This window comes from Triticum aestivum, chromosome 7A (genome assembly GCF_018294505.1).
Source record: "Triticum aestivum cultivar Chinese Spring chromosome 7A, IWGSC CS RefSeq v2.1, whole genome shotgun sequence".
Taxonomy (NCBI): domain Eukaryota; kingdom Viridiplantae; phylum Streptophyta; class Magnoliopsida; order Poales; family Poaceae; genus Triticum; species Triticum aestivum.
The window spans coordinates 227,588,564-227,612,252 of record NC_057812.1 but is presented as its reverse complement, the minus strand read 5'-3'; the positions used below and the strand labels follow the sequence as shown (position 1 = coordinate 227,612,252).

At 43.8% G+C, this 23,689-nt stretch overlaps 1 protein-coding gene across 1 annotated transcript; it reads left to right on the top strand.

The window, feature by feature from the left end:
• Nucleotides 1-10,446: 10,446 nt before the first annotated feature.
• Nucleotides 10,447-19,024, top strand: LOC123151170 (nucleolin). The gene is made up of 9 exons (XM_044570918.1): nt 10,447-10,810; nt 11,629-11,732; nt 12,437-12,812; nt 14,800-15,696; nt 16,549-16,600; nt 16,730-16,797; nt 16,882-16,988; nt 17,784-17,871; nt 18,117-19,024. Exons 1-9 carry the CDS (start codon nt 10,676-10,678, stop codon nt 18,378-18,380), a joined length of 2,091 nt encoding a protein of 696 aa, XP_044426853.1. The 5' UTR covers nt 10,447-10,675; the 3' UTR covers nt 18,381-19,024.
• The last annotated feature ends 4,665 nt before the right edge of the window (nt 19,025-23,689 follow it).

Sequence of the window (23,689 nt, the reverse complement as noted above, 5' to 3'; positions counted from 1 at the left end):
TTGGTTTTACCTTTTGCCACCTAGCCCTTTTCTTTCCCTTGGGTTCTGCAGACTCAAGGGTCATCTTATTTTAACCCCCCCGGGCCAGTGCTCCTCTGAGTGTTGGTCCAAATAGAGCCACTTGCGGCGCCACCTCGGGGCAACTTGAGGGTTGGTTTTAGTTGTACGTAGTGTTCATCTGAGTGTGCCCTGAGAAAGAGATATGTGCAGCTCCTATCGGGATTTGTCGGCACATTCGGGCGGTGTTGCTGGTCTTGTTTTAACCTGTTGAAGTGTCTTGAGTTACCGAGATACCGAGTCTGATCGGAACGTCTTGGGAGGAGGTCTATTCCTTCGTTGACCGTGAGAGCTTGTCATGGGCTAAGTTGGGACTCCCCTGCAGGGATTGAACTTTCGAAAGCCGTGCCCGCGGTTATGGGCAGATGGGAATTTGTTAATGTCCGGTTGTAGACAACTTGAACTAAACCTAATTAAAATGAATCAACTGAGTGTGTTACCATGATGGCCTCTTCTCGGCGGAGTCCGAGAAGCGGACACGGTGTTGGAGTAATGTTTGCGCAGGTTGTTCTCTAGCTTCTCGACCGTGCCTTGCCTCCTCTTCTCACTCTCTTTTGCGTATAAGTTAGCCACCATACTTGCTAGTCGCTTGTTGCAGCTCCGCATATATTTGCCTTACCATTCCTATAAGCTTAAATAGTCTTGATCGCGAGGGTGCGAGATTGCTGAGTCCCTGTGGCTCACAGATACTATAACTCCAGATGCAGATCCAGGTGATTCCGTTCCAGGTGACGAGTACGAGCTCAAGTGGGAGTTCGACGAGGACTCTCAGCGTTACTACGTTTCCTTTCCCGATGATCAGTAGTGGTGCCCAGTTGGGGGTGATAGGGACCTTGTCACATGTTGGGTTTTCTTCTATTTTGGCACCATAGTCGGGCCATGAGTGTTTGTATGATGGATGTTATTTATGTTCTTGATTGACGTGGCGAGTGTAAGCCAACTATGTTCTCCCCTTTATTATTCATATTACATGGGATGTTGTGAAGATTGCCTAACTTGCGACATATGCCTTCAATGCGATTATGTCTCTAAGTCGTGCCTCGACACGTGGGAGCTATAGTCGCATCGAGGGTGTTACAGCTATACCTTCTCCGGATATAACGTGTCCGAGGAACCCTACTTTCTTCAACCAAAACTCAAATTTGCTGAACTTGGCATATAATTGGTGTTCTTTGAGCTTTCCAAGTACCAAACGCAAATGCTCCTTATGCTCCTCTTCATTCTTCGAATAAACCAGGATATCATCAATGAACACTACGACGAACTTATCCAAAAACTCCATAAACACTTTGTTCATCATGTTCATAAAATATGCAGGTGCGTTAGTCAGACCAAATGACATAACGGTATACTCATACAGCCCATACCTGGTAGTAAAAGTTGTCTTCGGAATATCCTATTCTCGAATCTTCAACTGGTGGTATCCTGGTCGAAGATCGATCTTGGAAAATACCTTCGCTCCTTGCAATCGATCAAACAGATCGTTGATCATTGGTAGTGGGTACTTGTTCTTGATCGTTACTTCATTCAATCCTCGATAATCAACAACCATCCTTAACGATCCATCCTTCTTCTCCACTAGAAGTACTGGCGATCCCCAAGGTGAAGAACTTGGGCGAATATATCCCTTATCCAGTAACTCCTTAATCTTCTTCTTAATTTCCACTAAATCCTTTGCTGGCATCCTATAAGGTCTCTTTGATATTGGCCCAGTGCCGGGCAATAGCTCAATCAAGAACTCAATATCTCTATCCGGTGGCATGCCTGGCAACTCTTCTGGAAATACATCAGGGAAATCCCTTACCACTGGTACTTCCTCCTACACAACTCCTGTTAGGCAATTTACTTGGGTCCTCTTTGGCACATGCCGGGATACATACTTGATCCTTCTCCCTTCTGGTGTGGTAAGCAAAATTGAATTACTAGCACACTCAATATTCCCTTCATACTTTGATAACCAATCCATGCCTAATATCACATCCAATCCTTGAGATTCCAATACTATTAGGTCTGAGGGAAAAACATAGTTACCAATCCTTAATGGTAACCGATCACACCATAGACTAGCCACATACTCTGCTCCGGGCGAGGTTACTAACATGGGTGACCTAAGGGCTTGGGTTGGCAGGTTATACTTATCCACAAATCCCCTTGAGATGTATGAATGCGATGCTCCAGTATCAAAAAGAACAAGTGCAGTAAATGACTTAACCAAAAACTTACCTATTACTGCATCGGGCTGAGCTTCAACCTCCTCCATGCTAACGTGGTTCACCTGTCCCCTGTTGAAAGGGTTCGGCTTCTTCCCAGAACTTCCATTGCCATTTTGGCCTTCAGGACATTCATTGGCATAATGTCCAGTCTTAGAACACTTATAGCAAGTGACTTGGCTTAGGTCCTTCTTGGCTGGGGTCGAGGGGTTGGTGCGGTTCTGGCCGTTGCTTCCTCCATTGCCATTACCATTCTTGGTGCCATTGTGACTGTGCGAGCTACCTCCTCCATGGGTATGCTGAAAATGTCCTCCTGGTCTAGGGGTAAAACGTGGCTTCTGCTGAGCTCCTGAATTATACTTTCCTTGTCCATACTTCCTCTTGCGATTCTCAATTTGCTGCTGCTTCCCTTCAATCATAAGAGCACAATCTACCAACTCCTGGTAGTTGTTGAAGGTGGCTACCATCAACTGCATGCTCAACTCATCATTCAGTCCTTCTAGAAACTTCTCCTGCTTAGCTGCATCCGTAGCGACGTCATCTGGGGCATAACGTGCTAACTTAATAAATTCCTCCACATACTAGCCAACTATCCGTCCTTCTTGGCGCAAGTTATGAAACTCACGCTTCTTCATGGCCATAGCTCCTACTGAAGCATGGGCAGTACAGAAAGCCTGCTGAAACTGGTCCCATGTGACAGTGTCGACTGAGAAAGTGGCTGTGAAATTCTCCCACCATGATGCTGCGGGTCCTTCTAGCTGATGTGCGGCAAACTTCACCTTCTCCACATCTGTGCATCCTGCTGTGGTCAACTCCCTAGCTGTCTTGCGGAGCCAATCATCTGCTACTATCGGCTCGGTGCTACTGGAAAACACCGGCGGATTCAGCCTAAGAAAACGGGCTAAGTGGTCAACAGGTGGTGGTGGTGGGTTGTTGTTGTTGTTCCCCTGATTCTGATTCAGGACTAGCAACTGCATCAATGTGTTCTGCTGCTGGATCAACTGGGTGAGCTCCGGTGGAAATGCAAATCCGGGGTCACTCTCGGAGGCATCTGAGGGTTTTTAGAAAAGATGAGATGTAAGAATAGAGGGGTCTAAAGAGAAAACACTACCCATATGCACATGAGGCAAAAGCAAACAATTCACTTCATTCAATCAAACAAGGGCATACAATCGATCTAACTATCGCAAAAGTGCTCGAACTACTTTATTTACATGGTGGACTACTACTACTGATGAGGTGGTCTACTAGAAATATTCCTCGGTCGTTGACTCCATAATATCTGCTCCAGCTTCATCAACATAGTCATCATCGCTACTATCTGGTTCCGAGTCGGTGTCGTCGATGATGATGTAGTCTTTCGGGTTAATTTCCTTGGGTTTTTCATCTTCATCTACTGGTGTCGGGCCTCCCATAAATATCCCAATCTTCTTGATCAGGTCGTCATTCTTCTCCACCAATACTTCAATTTCTTCTTCATAATCTTCACGTGTAGCCTTGAGTTCTTCCTCCAGTTCCTTGATTCTAGTCTTAGCCTTCTTCAGATCTATCATGTCGGCACACATCTGGTTCTCCTGTCGTCGAATGTGCTGGTTTAATTCCTGGATAAAAGCTGCGATTGATCTATCCTTCCTGGTGCTGATCATCTCCCAGTGTTCATCTTGGCGCCCACAAATCTGGTAGATAGTATCTTTGAGATCCTTGCGGTAGACTTCTCCAGTGCGTCCCATGGCTATGTGAGCTGCCATGCTCTTTCCTAGACTCCAAGTTGGTGCATCAAAAGAAAACTCTATGGGTTCAGTGACTGGCATGAACGTCCTTCCTGGAACTTGAACTTGAATCATCCAGCGCTCTTCTTCCGGTAAAGTGGCGTTGTAGGTTCCCGTGAAGCTTGGTACTCCTATATTCAAGTATCTAGTGACTTCCTTCAAGTGGCGTCCAAAGGGTGTATCTTCATCCGGTTGTGTGAACTTGTTCCTTGCATCCGCCATCCTAAAAAGTAGAAAAGATGAGAAGTCAGAAGAGAAGAAAGTGAATAGTGATCTAGGTCTTTTATCTTAGTGGTCGTGTCCTACAGTCAGTGTGTGCTCTGATACCATCTCTGTAGCGACCAGACCTCAAACGGTCTGATCTCTGTGCTCCGGTGTCATCCCTGGATCAGTAATGCTGACACCATACAGTACTCAGAGGATTTATAGCAGAGTAGCAATCACACACTTATTACATCGAGTGTCTCATAAGAGAACTTATTACAATAAATATGGCTTAAGGCCATCTAATAACGATAACAGCGGAAGGCTTGGAAGATAAGTGAGTCCATCAACTCCAACGGCATCACTGAGTATAGAACCACGACCTAAAACTCCTTAATCGTTGTTTGAAAAGTCTGCAACATTAACGTTGCAGCCCAAAACGGGTCAGCACATGGAATATGCTGGCAGGGTAACACATAGAGAGTAATGGAATGAACAGCTATACTAAATGCATATCTGGCTGGTGGAAAGCTCTATGGTCACAGTTTTGCATAAAGCCAATTTTTCCCTACTTCAAAGGAATAAAATTTATTTAACTATCATGGTAGTTGTTAAACATTGAGAATGGTTGACAGCATTCTCAATCCCAATTAAGCATCATCATTAAACATAACCCAACCAAATTAATTTAGAGTAACATGTTGAGATTCACATGATAATCCAGGTACTAGATACTCAAGATGTCCATAACCGGGGACACGGCTAATCATGATTAGTTTGCTACACTCTGCAGAGGTTTGCGCACTTTTCCCCACAAGACTCGATCGCCTCTGTTTGGTTTCTCGCACTACAGGGTGTTTGAGAAGACGGATGATCGAAACATATTCTTTCAGAAGCGCTAGCACCTTACGATCGGGTAGACCGTTCCACCTATATCCCCTACATCTGCTAGTCTACCACTGTAAGAGTTCGCACAACTTAGTCAACTATGCTAGAGCCCATAATAGCTTGTGGCTGCACACGGAAGTTTCTAGTATGAATAGTCTTATGATCCCTTTGAGCCTGGGTGGCGGTCCAAAAGAAAAACAGGCAAGTCCTAGAATACCCAGGTGCCTCAATCCACCCAGATGTGTGTTTAAGTTGCCACCTTAGATAAACCATTAATTATCAATCTCACATCTGTCAATGGATTTCACTCACCCAATCCACGTCTACTAGCATAGCATGGCATAATAAGCAAACGTAGAAGTAACTCCCAAAGGTTTGATAATAACTGATAATAGGTACTACCTCATCTACTTCCCATCCCATAATTTAATTAGATCCTAATCATGCAATGTGTGAGGATTGATCTAATGCAATAAAACTGGGTAGTAGAAAAGGTATGATCAAAGTGTTACTTGCCTTGCTGATGATCCGAGAAACATAGTGATTCGAAGTAACAGGTGGCGCACTCTGGATATTCTATCGCAAACAAACAAACAAGCAAGAATCGAATCGAACGAAGCAACGAAAGTCAAACGGCGAAAGAAAACAACTTCATTCTAGCAATCTGGATCTAGGGCAATTTTTATAGTAGCAAAATCTTGTTTAGGTTGGTTAAACGGATAGAGGGTTTCGAGACGAATCCCTAGGCGCTTGAATCGCCTGATTCCGATAAACGAGCGAAAAGTTAAACTAAAACGAAAATTGGATCAGAAATCGCGATCAGAAAAATTGCGGATTTAATCCGAGAAAAGAAAAACGAAGAACGGATTAACGGACGAACATTTGTTATCTAAAACTAAACGATGAACGCGTTCGTTAAAACGAATGAATCGGTGAACGTTCACTAATTAAGTAAACCAGAGAAATAAACTGATTTAGGGTTTCAAAAAAAATCGAGGCGGTTTCTAAGAAAACCGAACGGCGAACGGCGGCGGCTATACCTCCGGCGAGGTATTCCGGCGGGCGGGGCGGGGCTCCGGCGGAGGCGGCTATGCGGGGCGGCGTGGCGGCTCGGCAGCGGCGGCGACGCAGCGGCGGCGGCGGCGTGCGGCGTGCGGCGGCAGCGGCAGGCGGGCGGCGGGGCGGCTGCGGCTGGCGGGCGGCGGGGCGGTGGTGAGGTGAGGGCGGCGGGGTGGCTTGGTATTTAAGAGAAGGGGGGTGCTGCCTTGGGGAGGGAGTCGGGCGGCGGCGAGGCGGCTCCGGCTCAGACTCCTCCCGAGTCCGGCGGCTGCTCGAGCGGGAGGCGGCGGCGGTTGGGCCGGCCTGGCTCGGCTGGGCCCTTGGCCCAGTCGGGCGCGTTTTTTTTTAAATATTCCGCTCGGAAGGAAAGGAAAAAGAAATACTAAACGGACTTCAAAAATTCCGAAATAAATTTTCACGGGCTTCTAAAATCAAGCCACACAAGGTGAACATTTATTTGGGACCTAAAATCAATTTTGAAAAACGCACTTTTTTCCTAATTCAAATAAAACACAGAAAAACTCCGAAAAAAAATCTTATTTAATTTTATTATTAAATCCTCAATATTTCTTTATTTTGTGAAAGTCATTTTATTCCCTCTCTCATATTTTTGTAGTAGAAATAATTGATGATAAAATAAATAAAATCAAATGATCCTATTCTCAAAATTTGAGAGAACTCAAATATGAAAATAACGAAATCCCCAACTCTCTCCATGGGTCATTGAGTTGCGTAGAATTTCTAGGATCAACCAAAATGCAAAAGAAATATGATATGCATTGATGATCTAATGTATAATATTCCAAATTAAAAATTTGGGATGTTACAGAAAGGAAAGGGGGGAGGGCTAGCCCCTCCTGCCTGTCCCTCTCATGGGATAAAGGAAAGGGGGTGGCTCCCTCCTCTGCCTTTCCCCGCACCTATACATGGCAAGGGGGGCGCGGCTATGGGTAGGATCACAAGTGGGATTCGGACCCACTTGGGGCGCCTCCAGGTTGCCTCCTCCCTCCCCCACCTATATATACTAGTAATAATGTACGTGCAATGCACGTTTATATTAGGTAGGATATTGGTTGCATATTATATTAGGTAAGATATATCTGTTGCACGCTGGTATTTGGTAAGATATCAATTATTTTTTCGCAAGAATGATACGATATTAAGGCAGATTTCATGGGATGGCGTTGAGTCAAAACGTATTTATAACCAATGGCAGTGGTGGGTAATTAGAGCGTTAAACATGTTTGGTGCTCAATATTGGTGCAATTTGAACCGCTAGATAACATGATTTGACGGTCGAGATGGTTTGGATCTGCCCCTTTGGGTCTTTTTATATTGATATAGATGTGGGTGGAGGCGCCTAGCACAACTAGAACATTGTCTTAGCCGTGTGCGGCGCCCCCTCCACCGTTTACACCACCAGTCATATTTTCGTAGTGCTTAGGCGAAGCCCTGCGGGGATAGCTTCACCATCACCGTTACCACGCCGTCGTGCTGCCAAAACTCATCTACTACCTCACCGTCCTGCTGGATCAAGAAGGTAGAGGACGTCACGAGCTGAACGTGTGCTGAACGCGGAGGTTTCGTACGTCGGTACTTGATCGGTTGGAGCACGAAGAAGTTCGACCACGTCACCCGCGTTGTTAAACGCTTTCGCTTACGGTCTACTCCCTCCGGTCCTTTTTACTCCGCGGTTTAGATTTGGGTCAAGTCAAAGTTTGCAAAGTTTGACCAAATATATACTAAATTTTTTTAGCATTTACCATACCAAATAGATATTGCATGAAACTACATTTCGTAATGAATTTAACAATATTGATTTGACATTGTAAATGTTGATATTTTTTTCTATAAGTTTGGTCAAAGTAGAAATGCTTTGACTTTAGACAAACCTTATATGCAGACTAAAAAGGACTGGAGGAAGTACGAGGGTACGTAGACATACTCTCCCCTCTCGTTGCTACACATTTTCATGGATAGATCTTGCGTGTGCGTATTTTTTTTGGTTTTTCATGAAACGTTTCCCAACATCTTCACCTATCGGTTGTTCTGTCTTCTCGATGTTCAACTAGTGTCTTTGTGTGGCGGTCAGTTCACGATGGAGGGCTTCGTCGACATCACGTTATAATTGTGACTTAGCTCCCATATATTTGTTTGCAGGGCCGGCCCTGAGGGGGGGCAGGAGGGGCGGCCGCCCCGGGCCCCCGGTATGAAGGGGCCCCCGATGGATTGGTTTCCATACACGTACATGATGTTGCCCATGCAACAGATCGACTGATTCCAAAGAAACCAGAGAAAAAAAGGTAACAGATCGCCATCTTCTAGACTTGCCGCACGGGCGCTATCTTCTCGCCTTCTAGTCCGCTTCACAATTGGCAACGGATCAGCATTTCCGGCTGATTCCGGCTGCGTCCCCGGCTGTGTATTCTAATCGTGATTTTCTGTTGCTACACGTGATTAATGGAAAAAGGTAATGCAATTTTCTAGATTCCGATCAACCTCCTCTTCAATGCAAATTCCTCTTTTTCTATGAACTTTATGTAGATCATTCATTCGTTTCATGAAGATCATTCCCATACATATTTCTTTCTCACACTTCAATTTCTTGTGTTGGTTGGCATTACAAAAGTGGAGCTTGGATTTTTGTTCGTGACTAATAAGCAGCAGCAATATCTTGCAATTTTCTAATTTTACATCCATCCAGGTACCTTGTTCCAAGCCTTTCTTAGCAAAATTTTATATTTATTTAATTAATAGTACTTTTAATTTCGTGTATCATATGTTTGTGTGCTAATTAGTAAGATGTTATCTAGAAAGTATCCATTTGGTAATGAGTGAAGAAAACAAACTTGCATATGGGTTGATTGACAATCAGAAAGGAGATAGTATTAATTTTTCTAGAACAGATCATACAAGTACTTCTGCTAGAAATTCCGAGGAATGCCTTTAGTTACTATTGAAGAATAGGTACGAACATAACTGAAACATATAAGTGCCGACTAAGAAGAGCAACCATTTTTTCTGTGCATGTTTATGACCTTGGTTTGTTGTATAGTCTACATGACAAGGCAACATAAATATAGTGCATCGAGTATTTAGTTGCAATTGAAATAGAGAAAATTTTAGCTTTAGGGCCCCTTTTTGTTGTCTTGCCCCGGGCCCCTGAAATCTCAGGACCGGCCCTGTTTGTTTGTAGTGTTGTCAGCTATCTGCACATCACTTTGTATCTTTTTTCATTGTTCCCCAGCCGGTTGCTGGCTTTGTGAATTCAAAGTCGAGATCATTTTGAGCCTTAGTTTTTGAAAAGTACACAAGGCCATATGCAATGACTGAAGAGATAATGGTGTACTGTATATTGTGCTTCCCTCCCCCCCCCCCCCCCCCCCCCGACGAAAATATCTGGTGCACCGGCCTAACTCTAACAGTCTAGGACTTTGGTACACAAGGGCAACTACTGAATCAGCCTATGCTCCCACGCTCGGGTGATCATGAGCTTTGTACATTGTAGTACACTTGACCATTATGTTGACTCCTCATGGATGGTTAGAATGCATTAGCTCAAATGTCCTTACATTTTCACACACACACATGTCAACATAGAAAGTATGAGCTTGAAGAACCAATGGATATTCGTTTGTAACCTTTTCACCGCTTGACTCAATAACCATATTAACCTGAGAGACCTCACCAACATGTCATCAAAACCCTTTTAATAATTGCTCACATCCATATTTTCCCATTTAGTGACACTTGTAAGAGACGTGTATACTCGAAGCAATATACTTTTTGAGCTGGCATCCAACGTGAACGGGCACGCATGTGCTGAGACGTGGCAGGTTCACACCTGTTGCTTGATCAACCACGCCGTGTCCAGCTGGCTCCATTCCAGCACCTTGTCTGGCCAGATGTCCATGGGTGCGTCGCGCGTGATGCCCTTATTCACCTTACTCGCAATAGATATTCCCTATTTCTTTTATACCTACGTAGATATAATCTCAAGTAAAAAAAATCTACATATGTCATGCAAAATTCTTAACACTAACAATTGTACTATAATTGTATTTTGTACACGAGTTAGAACTATACTATAATTACTTGCCATTCATTGTTTCAGAATTTTCAATAGGTTACCGTATTGTATATTGACTCTTGTATATTTTTTCTGCGTTAAAAATGCATTAATTCGTCCCCCTTGGGCGGGTAACATATGCGCTCAAAAGCAATAAAACCCGAAACAAAAACCCAATAAAATCTCGCATCCTCTCGCTGTCCCGCCGCCTAACCCCATCCTCACCTCCTGGCGCTGCCGGCGCCTCCTCCCGGCTCGCCGAACTCCGCCGCCCCGCCCAAGCTTCCGAACTCCTTTCACAAGACCGGCGCGGATAAGGTCTTCGCCTCTCCGGTTCCTCCCCACCCGTCTCGGAACCAGGACCCCATCGGGCTGGATCTAGGGTTGCAAGGGGAGGGGTTCTGGAGGCCTCCGCCACGATGGAGGCGGCCGATCTCGCCGCGGACGGCCGCATCTTCAAGGCCGACTTCACCGACGCCGGCGCCTACCAGCTGCGGGAGCGCATGCGGGAGAAGCTCCGTGAGTTCGAGGGCAGCGCCGAAGACTCCATCGCGGTAAGATGTCGCCACTCTTCCCCCTCCCCTCCCCTCCCCTGCCTGTTGGCCTTCGCGTCGGTGTGTGCCTGGGTTCTGTAGTTGTACGAATTGTGCTATTGTGTTACCTTGTTTAGTGCCGCCACTTGCTCTCCCATGACGCGGTTAGGTCTCAGGACCTGGCAGGTTCGCATCTTTTGCTTGATTATTTGCTGCCAATGTAGTGCCACCTGTCGGTTCTAATTTGGTGTGCCTTCTAGTCGTATATAGACTACACTGTGCTTCACCTAGGCGAATTCAGTTAGTGCAACAGGCCAGAATCACCGAAATAACCTGTGATCACGCACGGTTTCGTCAACTGAGAACATTATGTTTATATTTGGTTCATTCCCCCCATTGGTGGGACTTTTTACAAGGCGATCATAGACTAGGAAATCTTCTTTGTGTTTGTTGCTGGGCTTTTCCGTGTACTCCCAGGCAAGGTTTAATTATTCAGCACCACTACGGAGTTGCTCAGTAATCATGGAACCCCCTAACACACACACGCACCAAATTTTTGTACTTTCCTACTTTGTTGAAGTACTAAAGTTTGGATGGAGCTCTGTTATCGACTTCTGCATGATGTTGGTTCGTTGCAGTTTGAACCTTGAACATGTTTGTGCATAGAATGAGTTTGACATCAAATACATTTCTTCAGCAGATATCATCTCCATGTATTCATTTTTTTGCACACACCAGGAAGTTAAACATCATGTTTTCATTCTCCTGTTGCTTTATTATTTAGATATAGATTTTTTGAGAGGGCAATAAGTGGACCTCTGTTGTTATCTTAAGTGCAGGACTACGTTATTGTGCTTCTCAGGAATGGAAAACGCAAGGACCAGGCCAGGAAGGAGCTCCATATTTTTTTAGGAGTTGATGACAGTGCATTGTTTATTTCATGGTTAGTACACTTGACGTGTGATTTATATTTCTGTGTGAACTAAGCTGACGACCAATCTCTATATTATTCCATAGTATTCTGTATAATCATAAATATTCAATATTCACTTATGGATGCGTATATAGACTCTAGAGAAATTTTTATTTTAGACTCAGTTCATGCAGACTACTTTTGTTTCAGCACTGAATCAACACGGAACTTTCCAAAAGAGGAGATAGTTTATAGATTATTGCATTGCCCTTTAAATCTCAAGTTCAATTAACTTGAATATAAATGAAAAGCAGTTCGCTGTTAATAGTACCGCTTGTTCTTCTCTTTCTCTTCTTTTGTTTCTCACAAGATAAATTGAATATGAACTTGAATTTTATATGGAGTTATGCTAAATTAAGAGCCTTTCTGTAGTTCTGATATTGGTTCGGTGCTTAACACTAAGCGGTCTGCGCAGTTTTATTGTAAAACATTATGAATGTGTGATACACATCGAATTTTAAAGTAATGATTTTTTTTTGCATGGATTTTTTGTGAATTTGTTACTTATCTGCTTGCAACTGTGAAGAGGTGACGAAGTCTGTTTTTCTAGCTGGATTATTATTGTGTACTATAACAAAAAATATAAAATTTTCAACATTTCCAATCAAAAGTAATTGATATTCGTATTATCTTATCAAGTGTAATAATGAACACACTATTGTACGCCCTTATAGGCTGTGGGATCATCTATCTTTAAATTTGCACCTGTATGTGCAAACACAAGAGCAGGAGGTGGAGAACAAGGACGATGAAATCTCAAAAGAATTATCTGGAAGACATAAATCACCTGAGGTGCACACGAGAAGAGATCAAACGCCTCTTGAGCACACAAGTGAATCAAATACGGCCATCAGGAGTCGGAATAAGAGGGATTGGAAAGGAACTGGCAGGGAGGGTAACAGAAACTTTCCACTTCGAAGTGTACTAACGGATATTTTGCACGGAGAAGAGAAAAGGCTGCAAAAGTCTACTGAAATACGGCAGCCTCCATCATCTAATCAACGGAATGGAAGAAAGCGCGATCGGGAGGATGAGCCACAACAAACAAAGGTGCGTATGGAAAATCTTAATAAAAGTTCTGCTTTTGTTAACCAAACGTGTTGTCGGCAACAATGGCCTTAATGTCTACTCCCTCCGTCCGGAAATACTTGTCATCAAGATGAATAAAAGGGGATGTATCTAGATGTATTTTAGTTCTAGATACACCCCTTTTTATCCATTTTGATGACAAGTATTTCCGGACGGAGGGAGTACTTTGCTATGTTTTTTTAATGGCGTGTGTCTGAATTCTGATTTGCATTGTAACGAAATGTTTAATTATTTATGCTTCTCTACATATATCACTAGAAAGAAGCTTGCTAAGACTGACTAGTAAATGTGTAGTGCAATGCACGTTGATATTAGGGAGGAAATTAATTGCACGTCCATACTCCCTCCATTCCACAATGTAGTGCGCTCGCGCTTTCCAGGATTTAAGTTTGACCATAAATTTAACCAACGAGACCAACTGCACGGGAGCAAAAATCATATACCACCAAATTCATATTTTTGATACAAATTCAGTGGTATAATTTTTACTTCCGCCGCAGTCGGTCTCGTTGGTTAAATTTATGGTCAAACTTAGACCTCGGGAAGCGCGGGCACACTACATTGTGGAACGGAGGAAGTATTAGGTAGGATATCAATTACGCATTAATGATTAGCACAGACGTTGATATTTGGTACTCCCTCCGTCTGGAAAAGCTTGTCCCAAGCTTGTGTCCATCAAATGGATGTATCTAGCACTAACTTGGTGTTAGATACATCCATTTAAGGGACAAGCTTTTTCGGACGGAGGGAGTATGATATTAATTGCACGTGAAACATGTTGAGTGCTCAACATTGGAGCAATCTAGGTCATTGGATTGACATGGTTTGATGGCTTAGACTAGATTAATTGGACCTGCCCTTTTGGGTCTTTTTATGTTGGTTTATGGATTTACTAATTCCAATTTTTAACATCACCAATAACAATGTATGACAAAAATTCAGGTCTAAGTTTGTGGCTGAAACGATCATATCTTTAGGTTTGGTTCATTCCATTTTCCAACAATTGCATCACAAAACTAATATTCTTGGTAACTGACAAGTAACAACCCATAATGTAGTGCACTCGTGCTTTCCGGGATTTAAGTTTGACCATAAATTTAACCAACGAGACCGACTGCGGCGGGAGTAAAAATTATACCACTGAATTTGTATCGAGCAAAAATCATACCATTGAATTCGTATTTTCGATACAAATTCAGTGGTATAAATTTTACTCCCGCCGCAGTCGGTCTCGTTGGTTAAATTTATGGTCAAACTTAGACCTCAGGAAGCGCGGGCGCACTACATTGTGGAACGGAGGAAGTATTAGGTAGGATATCAATTACGTGTTAATGATTAGCAGTTTAGCACATACGTTGATATTTAGTATGATATTAATTGCACGTGAAACATGTTGAGTGCTCAACATTGGAGCAATCTAGGTCATTGGATTGACATGGTTTGATGGCTTAGACTAGATTAATTGGACCTGCCCCTTTGGGTCTTTTTATGTTGGTATATGGATTTACTAATTCCAATTTTTAACATCAGCAATAACAATGTATGACGAAAATTCAGGTCTAAGTTTGTGGCTGAAACGATCATATCTTTAGGTTTGGTTCATTCCATTTTCCAACAGTTGCATCACAAAACTAATATTCTTGGTAACTGACAAGTGACAACCCAAATGTTTGCTTCCCGTGAATATGCTTATATGAGCTTTAACTATGTTTATAAGCTACAGTAGCTTGTTTCCTATTAAGACCAACTGATTGAGCAAAATGTTGAGAAACTTGTCGAATAGACAAAACATCAGTATGACCACCTTAAATATTTTTATATTCTACTTGGATGAGGAAATTGCCATTGTACCAGTGTGTATTTATACTACGACTCCACTTGAGATGTTTCTTTTGTCCACCTGAAATCAATATGTCATTTACAATCAATTCAATTTTTTTTTGCCCAGAGAGAATTGCCTTCACGTCCGGTGCTTGGTGCTTCCCGTCGTCTTCTGCAGTTCGCCGTTCGAGATGCTGTAAAAGCTGTACAGCAAACCAGCAGCTCTACGGAGCCATCTTCTAAGCGCCTACGCTCTGTTGTTTCCACGGTACCCACAGACAACCAGCATGGTAAAATGTCAGAAAGATCTACAGACAGCCTACATGACAGGAGATCAGAGAGAGCTACAGACAGCCTGCATGACAGGAGATCAGAAAGATCTGCAGACAAAACGAATGATAAAAGAGTAGAAAGAAAAAGGCAAATTCTACAAGTACCTGGAGCCGCTTTAGCTCTTAGAGCTGCTGCAGAGGCTGCTGCAGACTCTTCCAAAGCAAGATCTACTGGAAGTGTGTTCAGTAGATTGGGTCAAGGGAATGCTGTGAATCAACCATCTCGTTCTCGTGAAGAGAAGAGAGGCTATGATGATTTTGAACCAGCTACAACAATAGATGATCACGACTCTGATCAGCATGATAATGACGAGCAGATATCTGGAGACCTGGAGATAGCAGACGGGGAAGATGAAATGAATGTTGATACTACCTCTGATGAGGATGCGGACATAGATGATGAAATGACTAGATACCAAAGTTCGGATTCACATGTTGTGGAGAAGAAATATACATTGACAAAATGCAGTGCTGAACCTGAGACCAATAAAACAAAGCATTCAAGTTTGACTTATGAGGAGCAACCTGTTTCTTCGGCACCAATAAGAGCAAGCAAAACTGTTGCTGCTCCAGTTAACCCCATTTCTGTGGAACCTCCAAATTTTGGAACACCAAAAGATGTTCATGTTGTGGAGAAGCCGGACATCACACCCATGAATGCTAATGTTGGCCCTCCAGCTATTAATGTCAAAGTAAGTTACCTCATACATGCAGCAAGCAAATTTTTATGATAAATTGCACCATCTTTAGCATTTGCAAGTGCCTGTTCTGATTATAAGTTATGAAAGAACCATAACTCAGACCGTGTTAATAATCTATGTTTCTATGTTTTAGGTTTGAACAAGCGTAAACTTTTTAATATTTCCCACATATCCTAGCACAGACATTATTTTTCTGTTGGCCCTATACATGGTAGTGAAGGGGAGCCTTGGCGCAGTGGTAAAGCTGCTGCCTTGTGACCATGAGGTCACGGGTTCAAGTCCTGGAAACAGCCTCTTACAGAAATGTAGGGAAAGGCTGCGTACAATAGACCCAAAGTGGTCGGACCCTTCCCCAGACCCTGCGCAAGCGGGAGCTACATGCACTGGGGCTGCCCCCCCCCCCCCCCCCCTATACATGGTAGTGATGAGCTGTACTCGTTTACCATTTTGGGTTGAATGGAATATCAGTAGGAACACTGGGTCATCATGTGAAAACAAAACATATTATTTCAACAACTTGCTGGTAGATGCGTCTACTGGATTAAACGGGTCAGCTTACTTGTTTTGCAGAGTTACTTTAGTCAGCTTTGATCTCCATGTGACTAACGGGAACTTGAATGAAAAGCTAAAGCTATTATTATACCACTATTGCTTGAATTTAAGGCATAGGCACGTACTTTCCAATGGAATATTTCTTTTAATAAAAAGGAAGATCCACAGTCTGTTTCTTTCTGAGGGTGTTGATTACTTTTTCTGTTCTTTTGGTCATTGGCAAATGTTTATAGCTTATTTAGGAATTAGGAATCCAGTGGTAGATGTGTTCTGACTGTAAAAATTGTTCAGGAATTAGGTCATGGAGAAGTCCAAAAGGATTCACAGCGCTCTGCAACATCTGGTATGTAACGAAATTAGTGTTTGTAATATTCTTTTTGTAATACATCAAAGAAATATGCAAAGCAAGATGCTTCACATTTTACAGGATACCACTTATTATTTAATGTAACAAATATTGCCTTCCTTGCAGTTTCTAGTTCATATAGCACTGCCCATCCCACAGAAGATGCGGATTCAAGGACCCTCTATGTTAGCAATGTAAGTATCCTTCTCTCATCTCCCTTTCTATTGTATGTGATATGTCTTTAGACTCTTCTATTCACCTGCCAATTTTGTTTGAAGGTTCACTTTGCTGCCACCAAGGACTCACTGTCTCGCCATTTCAACAAGTTTGGTGCAGTGCTGAAAGTAGTCATTGTTACTAATGCAGCAACTGGGCAGCCAACAGGGTTAGTTTGTTTTTATGATAATTGTTTCAGCGATTAGATTTTTTTAAATGTTTCTATTAGTTATTTGTTACTTGCATCACATTACATGAGATAAAATTGCATGGTGGCTGTGGAGAAGTGAAGTGGAAGTTCATGTTGGCATATCTAGTTTGAAGCACTCATTAGGTGCTAATTTGCTTCTCCTGCTAATTTAGGATCAAAATGTCTCAAGACTTATGTGGATGTTTGATTCACTACTTGAGACTGAAACCAGTACTAAGACAAACAGAAGCATGAAGTATACATCCAAGTGTACACAAAAGGAGGATACCGCAAAGAAATTGGAAGTAAAATTGTCAGTAGATTTGGTATCTGAATTAAAAGACCAGTCTGATACTCAACTAAAACCACAGCACTTATTTTGGATTGGAGCGAGTAGCATTTAGTAGGTGGTAGCAATAGATGCCTCAAACATCTTCATTGGCAATATTATTGCAAGTTACTGTCACTGAGGAAAGAACAAGTCGCATCATAGTCTGTCGTACTTTTCTTGAGTTTTGATTATTTGCGTGCAATTTGGAACCCACCGGTTAGGTTGTAGCTTATGTTAAGTGTTTGAAAAGTATATTGTATATGCCCATTTGAATTGCTATGACTGGAGCTGGGTTAAGAAGTTTAAGGATCTTAAAGATGAATGTTTAAGTTCATGGATCTAAGTTGAAGATAATAGCAAGTTGAAAGTAAAATAAGCTAGCCACTTCACTCTAAAGTTCTATTTCTTGAAAGACATTGCTGAATGTTTTTTTTCTGACACAGGTCTGCCTATGTAGAGTTTTTACACACAGAGTCGGCTGAAAGAGCTCTGTCATTGAATGGCACATCATTTATGACGCGCATTCTAAAGGTATGATTGCTACCTTCTTTTGAACATGTCATATACTTGTAATTTTGGCACTCAAGTAGAAGCGGAACATACAACATAATCCTTGTAACTATGACGTTCTGTAGATCTCGTGGCATGAGGGTTAGCATGTTATCACTGTTATTTTGTTGGTTAGACTTTTGGGTTGCCTTCAAACACATTGCGAAAGCCTCTGAGTACTGAGTGCACTGTATAATGATACTCATGCCATTTTTTCTATATCGTAGGTCGTGAGACGAAGCTCCCATGAAGCTGCTCACTTTTATGGTTGGCCTGGTAGTGGTCGATCATCATATGCTAGGGGTAGGATGGCATACCCAAGGGGTGTTCTCCCTGGTAGCTCATTTAGAGGGCGTACTCCGATGAAAGCAGGTGCCAGAAGTTTTCAGTGGAAACGTGAGCCTTCAGGCACGGAGTCAAATGCAGGTGCAAAACCCGACATGAGTGTGGCATTGGCTTCAGCTGAGCAGGTGCTTCCACCAGCCACATAGGAGATATTATGTTATATTTGATCATAGTGAGAACCAATTGGTGTCTTCCAGTTGTCCAGCATGTTTAAATGAGAACAATAGGGCCAATAAGCTGACAACAAGATGGTTGCTCCAAAATGCTGCTTTGTAAAAAGGCTAAACAGGAAAAGAACATAAAAAGGGAAAAAAGGAAAGAAAAAAAGGGGAAAGGGATCCGGAGTCCAAACTCGATAAACTGCGATGCGGATGCTTGGAGATGGTTGTCCTTTGTCAATCGATGATCAGTCTGCCATAACAAGCAGTTTTCGTTAGTCATCTGAAAGGGGCTTACTCGGACTCGAAATAAGTTGCAGCTTTTCTGTTGTATTGGTGGTTGCTTCACTGAGGACTGGTTTCCAACTTGACCAAAAGGAGGTCCGGTTTTCGGACATGATATTCTAGCGCGTATGCGCTTTGTCAATGCAAGCCCCGACTGTATAGCATCCTATTTATCTGTACTCATCCCTCTGGACCCTTTCCCAAGCAAAAAAAGTTGAAAAAAAGGAAAAAAATGTCTTATGTCTCTGTGTTATTTCCTATTGAACCGACTGTTTTTTGTTCATTTCTTATGTATTGATACTTTCTAGTTAAACATTCGTTTAATATATGTGCTGAACATTATTACATTTGGGTGTAACAATGTTCTGGAACACCCTGCCCTATGCATAAATGAATTGAGCTTGCTAGTTGTACCCTGGGTGTGAATTGGCTGTCTGGCATGCAGCATCCATGTTGAATTTGACTTTTTGTCCAAACAGACTACCTGCGCAACAAAAATTGCAAAAAAGACTACCTTCAAATGAAATTGACAAAAGAGACCACCCCAGCAGTGGCGGCAGGCGCGCCAGCCGACGCGTGGCATCTGCCGCCACGCCGGCAGGCGGCAGCATGTGCCGCCACATGCCCAGGCGGCAGCAGCCGTGTAACAGGCAGCCAGCGCCCAAGACGGAACGGGAGATTGCATGTGCTGCTTGCCGCCTAGCGGCGTGGCGGCAACACTGTTTGCATGCACCGTTTGCATGCTGCTACGTTTCGTTTCGTCTACGTTTTGTTTTGTCTGCGTTTTGTTTCGTCTGACAAATAATGCCACAAATTCGTATACCCTGTTGTTGATTCCTTGACATGCAGCACACTGTTTTTGATATGATGCTCGCGACGGAGCAGGTCCGTCGGGCGATGATGTCTGCGCGAGGAGGACGACGATGAGGCCTGCGGGGGCGAAGGTCTGTCGGGCGATGAGGCCAACGCGAGGAGGCCGACAATGAGGCCCGCGGCGGAGCAGGTCCGCAGGGTGATGAGGCCGCCGCGAGGAGGCCGATGATGAGACCCGCGACGGTAAAGGTCCACCGGTGAATCGCCCGGTGCGAGGGGGCCGACGATGAGGCCCGTGACGGAGGCTCGTATTATTATTTGTAAATAAACAATTATTATTTATAAAAACAATATGCTGCATGTCAAGGAATCAACAACAGGGTATACGAATTTGTGGCATTATTCGTCAGATGAAACGAAATGCAGACAAAACAAAACGCAGGGAAACAAAACATAGACTAAACGAAACAGCATGCAAACAGTGTTGCCGCCACGCCACTAGGCGACAAGCAGGACATGCAATCCCCCCGTTCCGTCTTGCGCGCTGGCTGCCTGTTACGCGGCTGCTGCCCGCTGGGCATGTGGCGGCAGGTGCTGCCGCCTGCCGGCGTGGCGGCAGGTGCCACGCGTCGGCTGGCGCGCCTGCCGCCACGGCTGGGGTGGTCTCTTTTGTCAATTTTATCTAAAGATGGTCTTTTTTGTTATTTTCGCTGGGCAGGTAGTCTTTTTGAAAAAAAAGTCGTTGAATTTATGTATGCTTTTGAGTGCAATCCTCTGTTGTCATGTCACTGCATCCTGCACATAGTTATCCTGGCTGATCCGTGTTCTTCATCAGTCTGTTGTAGTAGTGTGTACTTAGGTGCCGTCTTTTTGGCGGCATTGTGTATACGCGCCTGTGTGATATACGTTTTGCGTGTTGTTGCTTTGGCCCTCATATGCAGTGGCAGGCCGGCGTAAGGGCAAACACTAATGCGCATATATGTGTACTTGTATGCACTCCAAGATCACAGTCTGGGCACAAGTCAGACCTTGCGGTATGTTTGAGCATAGGCACATTTTTTTGGGGGGGAGGGATGCGTATTCACAGAAAAATGCAAAGCTGCTGAGGCTATACCGTAGCGGGCTAGTGAGAAACAAACCACTTACTACTACGTCCACAAAATCCTGCGTCGCGAGCACGTGAAGCCACCTAGTGGGTTTAGCCTCCGGTCCGGTGCGGCGCGGCTAGTGGTTTTGCGGCGCAGCCTAGCGTCACCGCCCTGTCACGGCATCCATGGGCCACTGGGCCAGCGGGCAGTGGCGGAGCCAAGAAAAATTAGGAGTCGGGGCGGACCGCAAGCTAACTAAAAATACGGCGAACCGCAATCGGGCATTTGGATGCATATTTTGCAACTATAAGCACTAAATTAGAGAACCACAAATCAATACAAAGTCAAATGACCTATGCCGCATTGTCCATAAACATAATCTCAATAAAAATCTGGAATTAAATACGTCAGCTAATTGCTGAATAAACAATACTTGCTCTAGGAATCCAAAAAATTCTCATATATGAAATTTAATAACTTAAGATTAAAATTTGATGATCTGGAATGATTGAACTAACTGACAATGGTTAGGTTGGAGGAGTCTAGAAGAAACAATACCTATGGGGAGTGGAGATGGATTTTTCTTCAATGAACGGAATGATGGAATCCCCAAATTCCTATATCCCTATAGATTATAAACCAATACAGTTAAAGATCTAAAATACGAGGAGTGAATTCTCATCCCATACCATAAATTTTGCGTGTGCATGACCACTGGTTAAATTTCCCAAATCTATACAACCTTTAACTCACCTCGCCTAATCAGCGGGTTTGAATGGCTAGGAGGAGTCGCTGTCGATTACCGTCTTCCTGCCCCTGTGCCCATTAAATCACCGGTGCGTTCTGCCTTCTGCTAGACTGCGGCGGCCGACGAAGTCGCACGTATGGTCGTTGCGATCGAACTGATTGAGGGAGGAGGTTTTTTTTCTCAGATCAGATGGAGGAGGTGAAGACGCGTGAGCACACTGCGTTGATAGTTTTTTTTTTAGAACTCACTGCGTTGATAGTTGTGCAGGCAGTTCTATCTCCCCTACGAGCAGCCATGGGCCTAGGAACAGCCGTGCAAGTTAGTTTTTTTAGGTCTTGCCGTGCAAGTTAGTTGAATGGGCCTAGAGGGACCAAGGCCCAGCGATTTGCCCGGGCAAGTCATGATAAATACAGCTCATTAGTACGTGACGCTAACAAAAAAGCAAATTAGTACGTAGGGTCGTAGGGTCATAGCGTATTTTATACAGCAGCTGGCTGGTGAGCCCGGGCAGCTGCCCCGGGTCGCCGGGTGCTGCCTCCGCCACTGCCAGCGGGTGGTGTTTGCGTCGGTGTTAGGTTTGGGACCTGGCCTTTGTGGACATCTTACTTAAGATAATCCAGCGGCGTCATTAGCCATAACCCATGAATGCTCCATGGACACGTCGGCGGCATGCGCGTATGCATACTCAACAAGCCTCCTCTGGTATTTTCGTAAGCACGGTTCCCAGTTCCTTCGTTATACGACAATAAGGTGTGGCTCAGCAATGACCAAATCCTCCTAGTTATAAAAAAAATAAGGCCGGAACCTCTCCCCATCCTTGAAAAAAATGGTTGGATTCGTCCCCTCATGCCAACACTATGTTGTCACGGCCCACGGCGAGGACGCAGACGGAGATTAAAAACAATATCTTGTTGGATTTGGTTTGCCTGGGCTGGGCCACACTCTCCTCTTGTGCGGAACAGCTTTAGGTCTAATCTACGCAGGGGATTCTCTCTCTCTCTCTGCTGAAATATCATATGCTTACACCAGAGAGCAGAGAAAGCAGCCACTTGAGCCGTCACGTCGGCCTCGTCCTCGCGATCGCGATAAACAAATCGTGTTTTTTTCTTTCTCTTCGTTGGATTGGAGGCGATGAATGAATGGATCCTGTTGCTGTGCTTTGTGGGGGCAGCCCACTAAACCTGATTGATGCACATATATTAAACCGCCCAGTTGTGGCTCGAATCGACGGAGCATTAGTCGGCAAGTCTGGCAACGTGCCAGCCCCGTCTAGGCACTAGTAGGCAGGAAAAAAAACTGGATAACTGGATCCGCGTACCCTGTACCCTGAACCACATGAGTAGCATGCACGCTGTGGTTTATGCGGTATGCCTAAAACTAAAAAATGACGATGTAAAATCTGATTTGAAGACAAAATATGTCGTTCCGCACTTCGGTGCGTCTAGCAAGAGAAGGCGCCTGCGGTTTGTAGGTCAAAGCAGCTAATAACAGCGGGAGGTACAATATATATAGCCGTAAAAGGTCAAACTAGCTTCAACAGTTGGCTCGAATCAAACTGCCTCGAATGACTCAAACTAATACTGACGCCGGACGTACTCCACGCGCATATTTCCCCGCTGCCAAGGCCAACTCTATAAACGGACGTCCGTTTAGCTCAAATTCTGCCTATTTAGATAGGACAGTGGAATGATGTCCGGACCTGTCATGAAATACGGTGGTCGTGCGTCCAACGTGCGGACACATTCTATGGTCTTATTTTGTTCGTCACGGTTAAAAATGTCCATATATTCATATTTCGCTGTTTAAAACTAGTTTGCAAATTCAAATATTAATTGTCTGAAATAAAAATAGTTTTACAACCCAATTAAAATTGTCTTTAATAAAATAGTTTTACAACCAAATCGAAATTGTCTTGAATGAACCAATACATCTATTGGTTGCCAATGTGAGTCCACATGTGCTCAACCAAGTCATTTTGAAGATCCAAATGAGTGTGCCAATCACGCAGTTCATGATGAAATTAGTCAAACTGTTCAAACGTGAGCGGTTCTTGGTGTAGGGGCTCAACATTTTCACCTTGAAAAACAAATCCTTGGTCGAAGATCATGTTATCACGCTCGTCCTCGATGATCATGTTGTGCATGATCACAAAAGCAGTTATCATCCTCCAAATCTTCCCTTCATCCCATGTCAGTGCAGGGTTTCGAACGATACCCCGTCGAGATTGAAGCACACCAAAAGCATGTTCCACGTCCTTTCTAGCACTCTCTTGCATTTGGGCAAGTCTCTTTCTCTTCTCACCTTGGGGGTTCGAGATTGTCTTCATCAAAGTTGACCACTGAGGATATATACCATCAGCTAGG

Bases quoted from the DNA above. Each gene is read 5' to 3' on its own strand.
- LOC123151170 (XM_044570918.1), top strand. From the start codon at position 10,676: ATGGAGGCGGCCGATCTCGCCGCGGACGGCCGCATCTTCAAGGCCGAC. The intron at 10,811-11,628 runs GTAAGATGTCGC...TCTTAAGTGCAG, and splicing joins GCGCCGAAGACTCCATCGCG to GACTACGTTATTGTGCTTCT. The intron at 11,733-12,436 runs GTTAGTACACTT...ACGCCCTTATAG, and splicing joins AGTGCATTGTTTATTTCATG to GCTGTGGGATCATCTATCTT.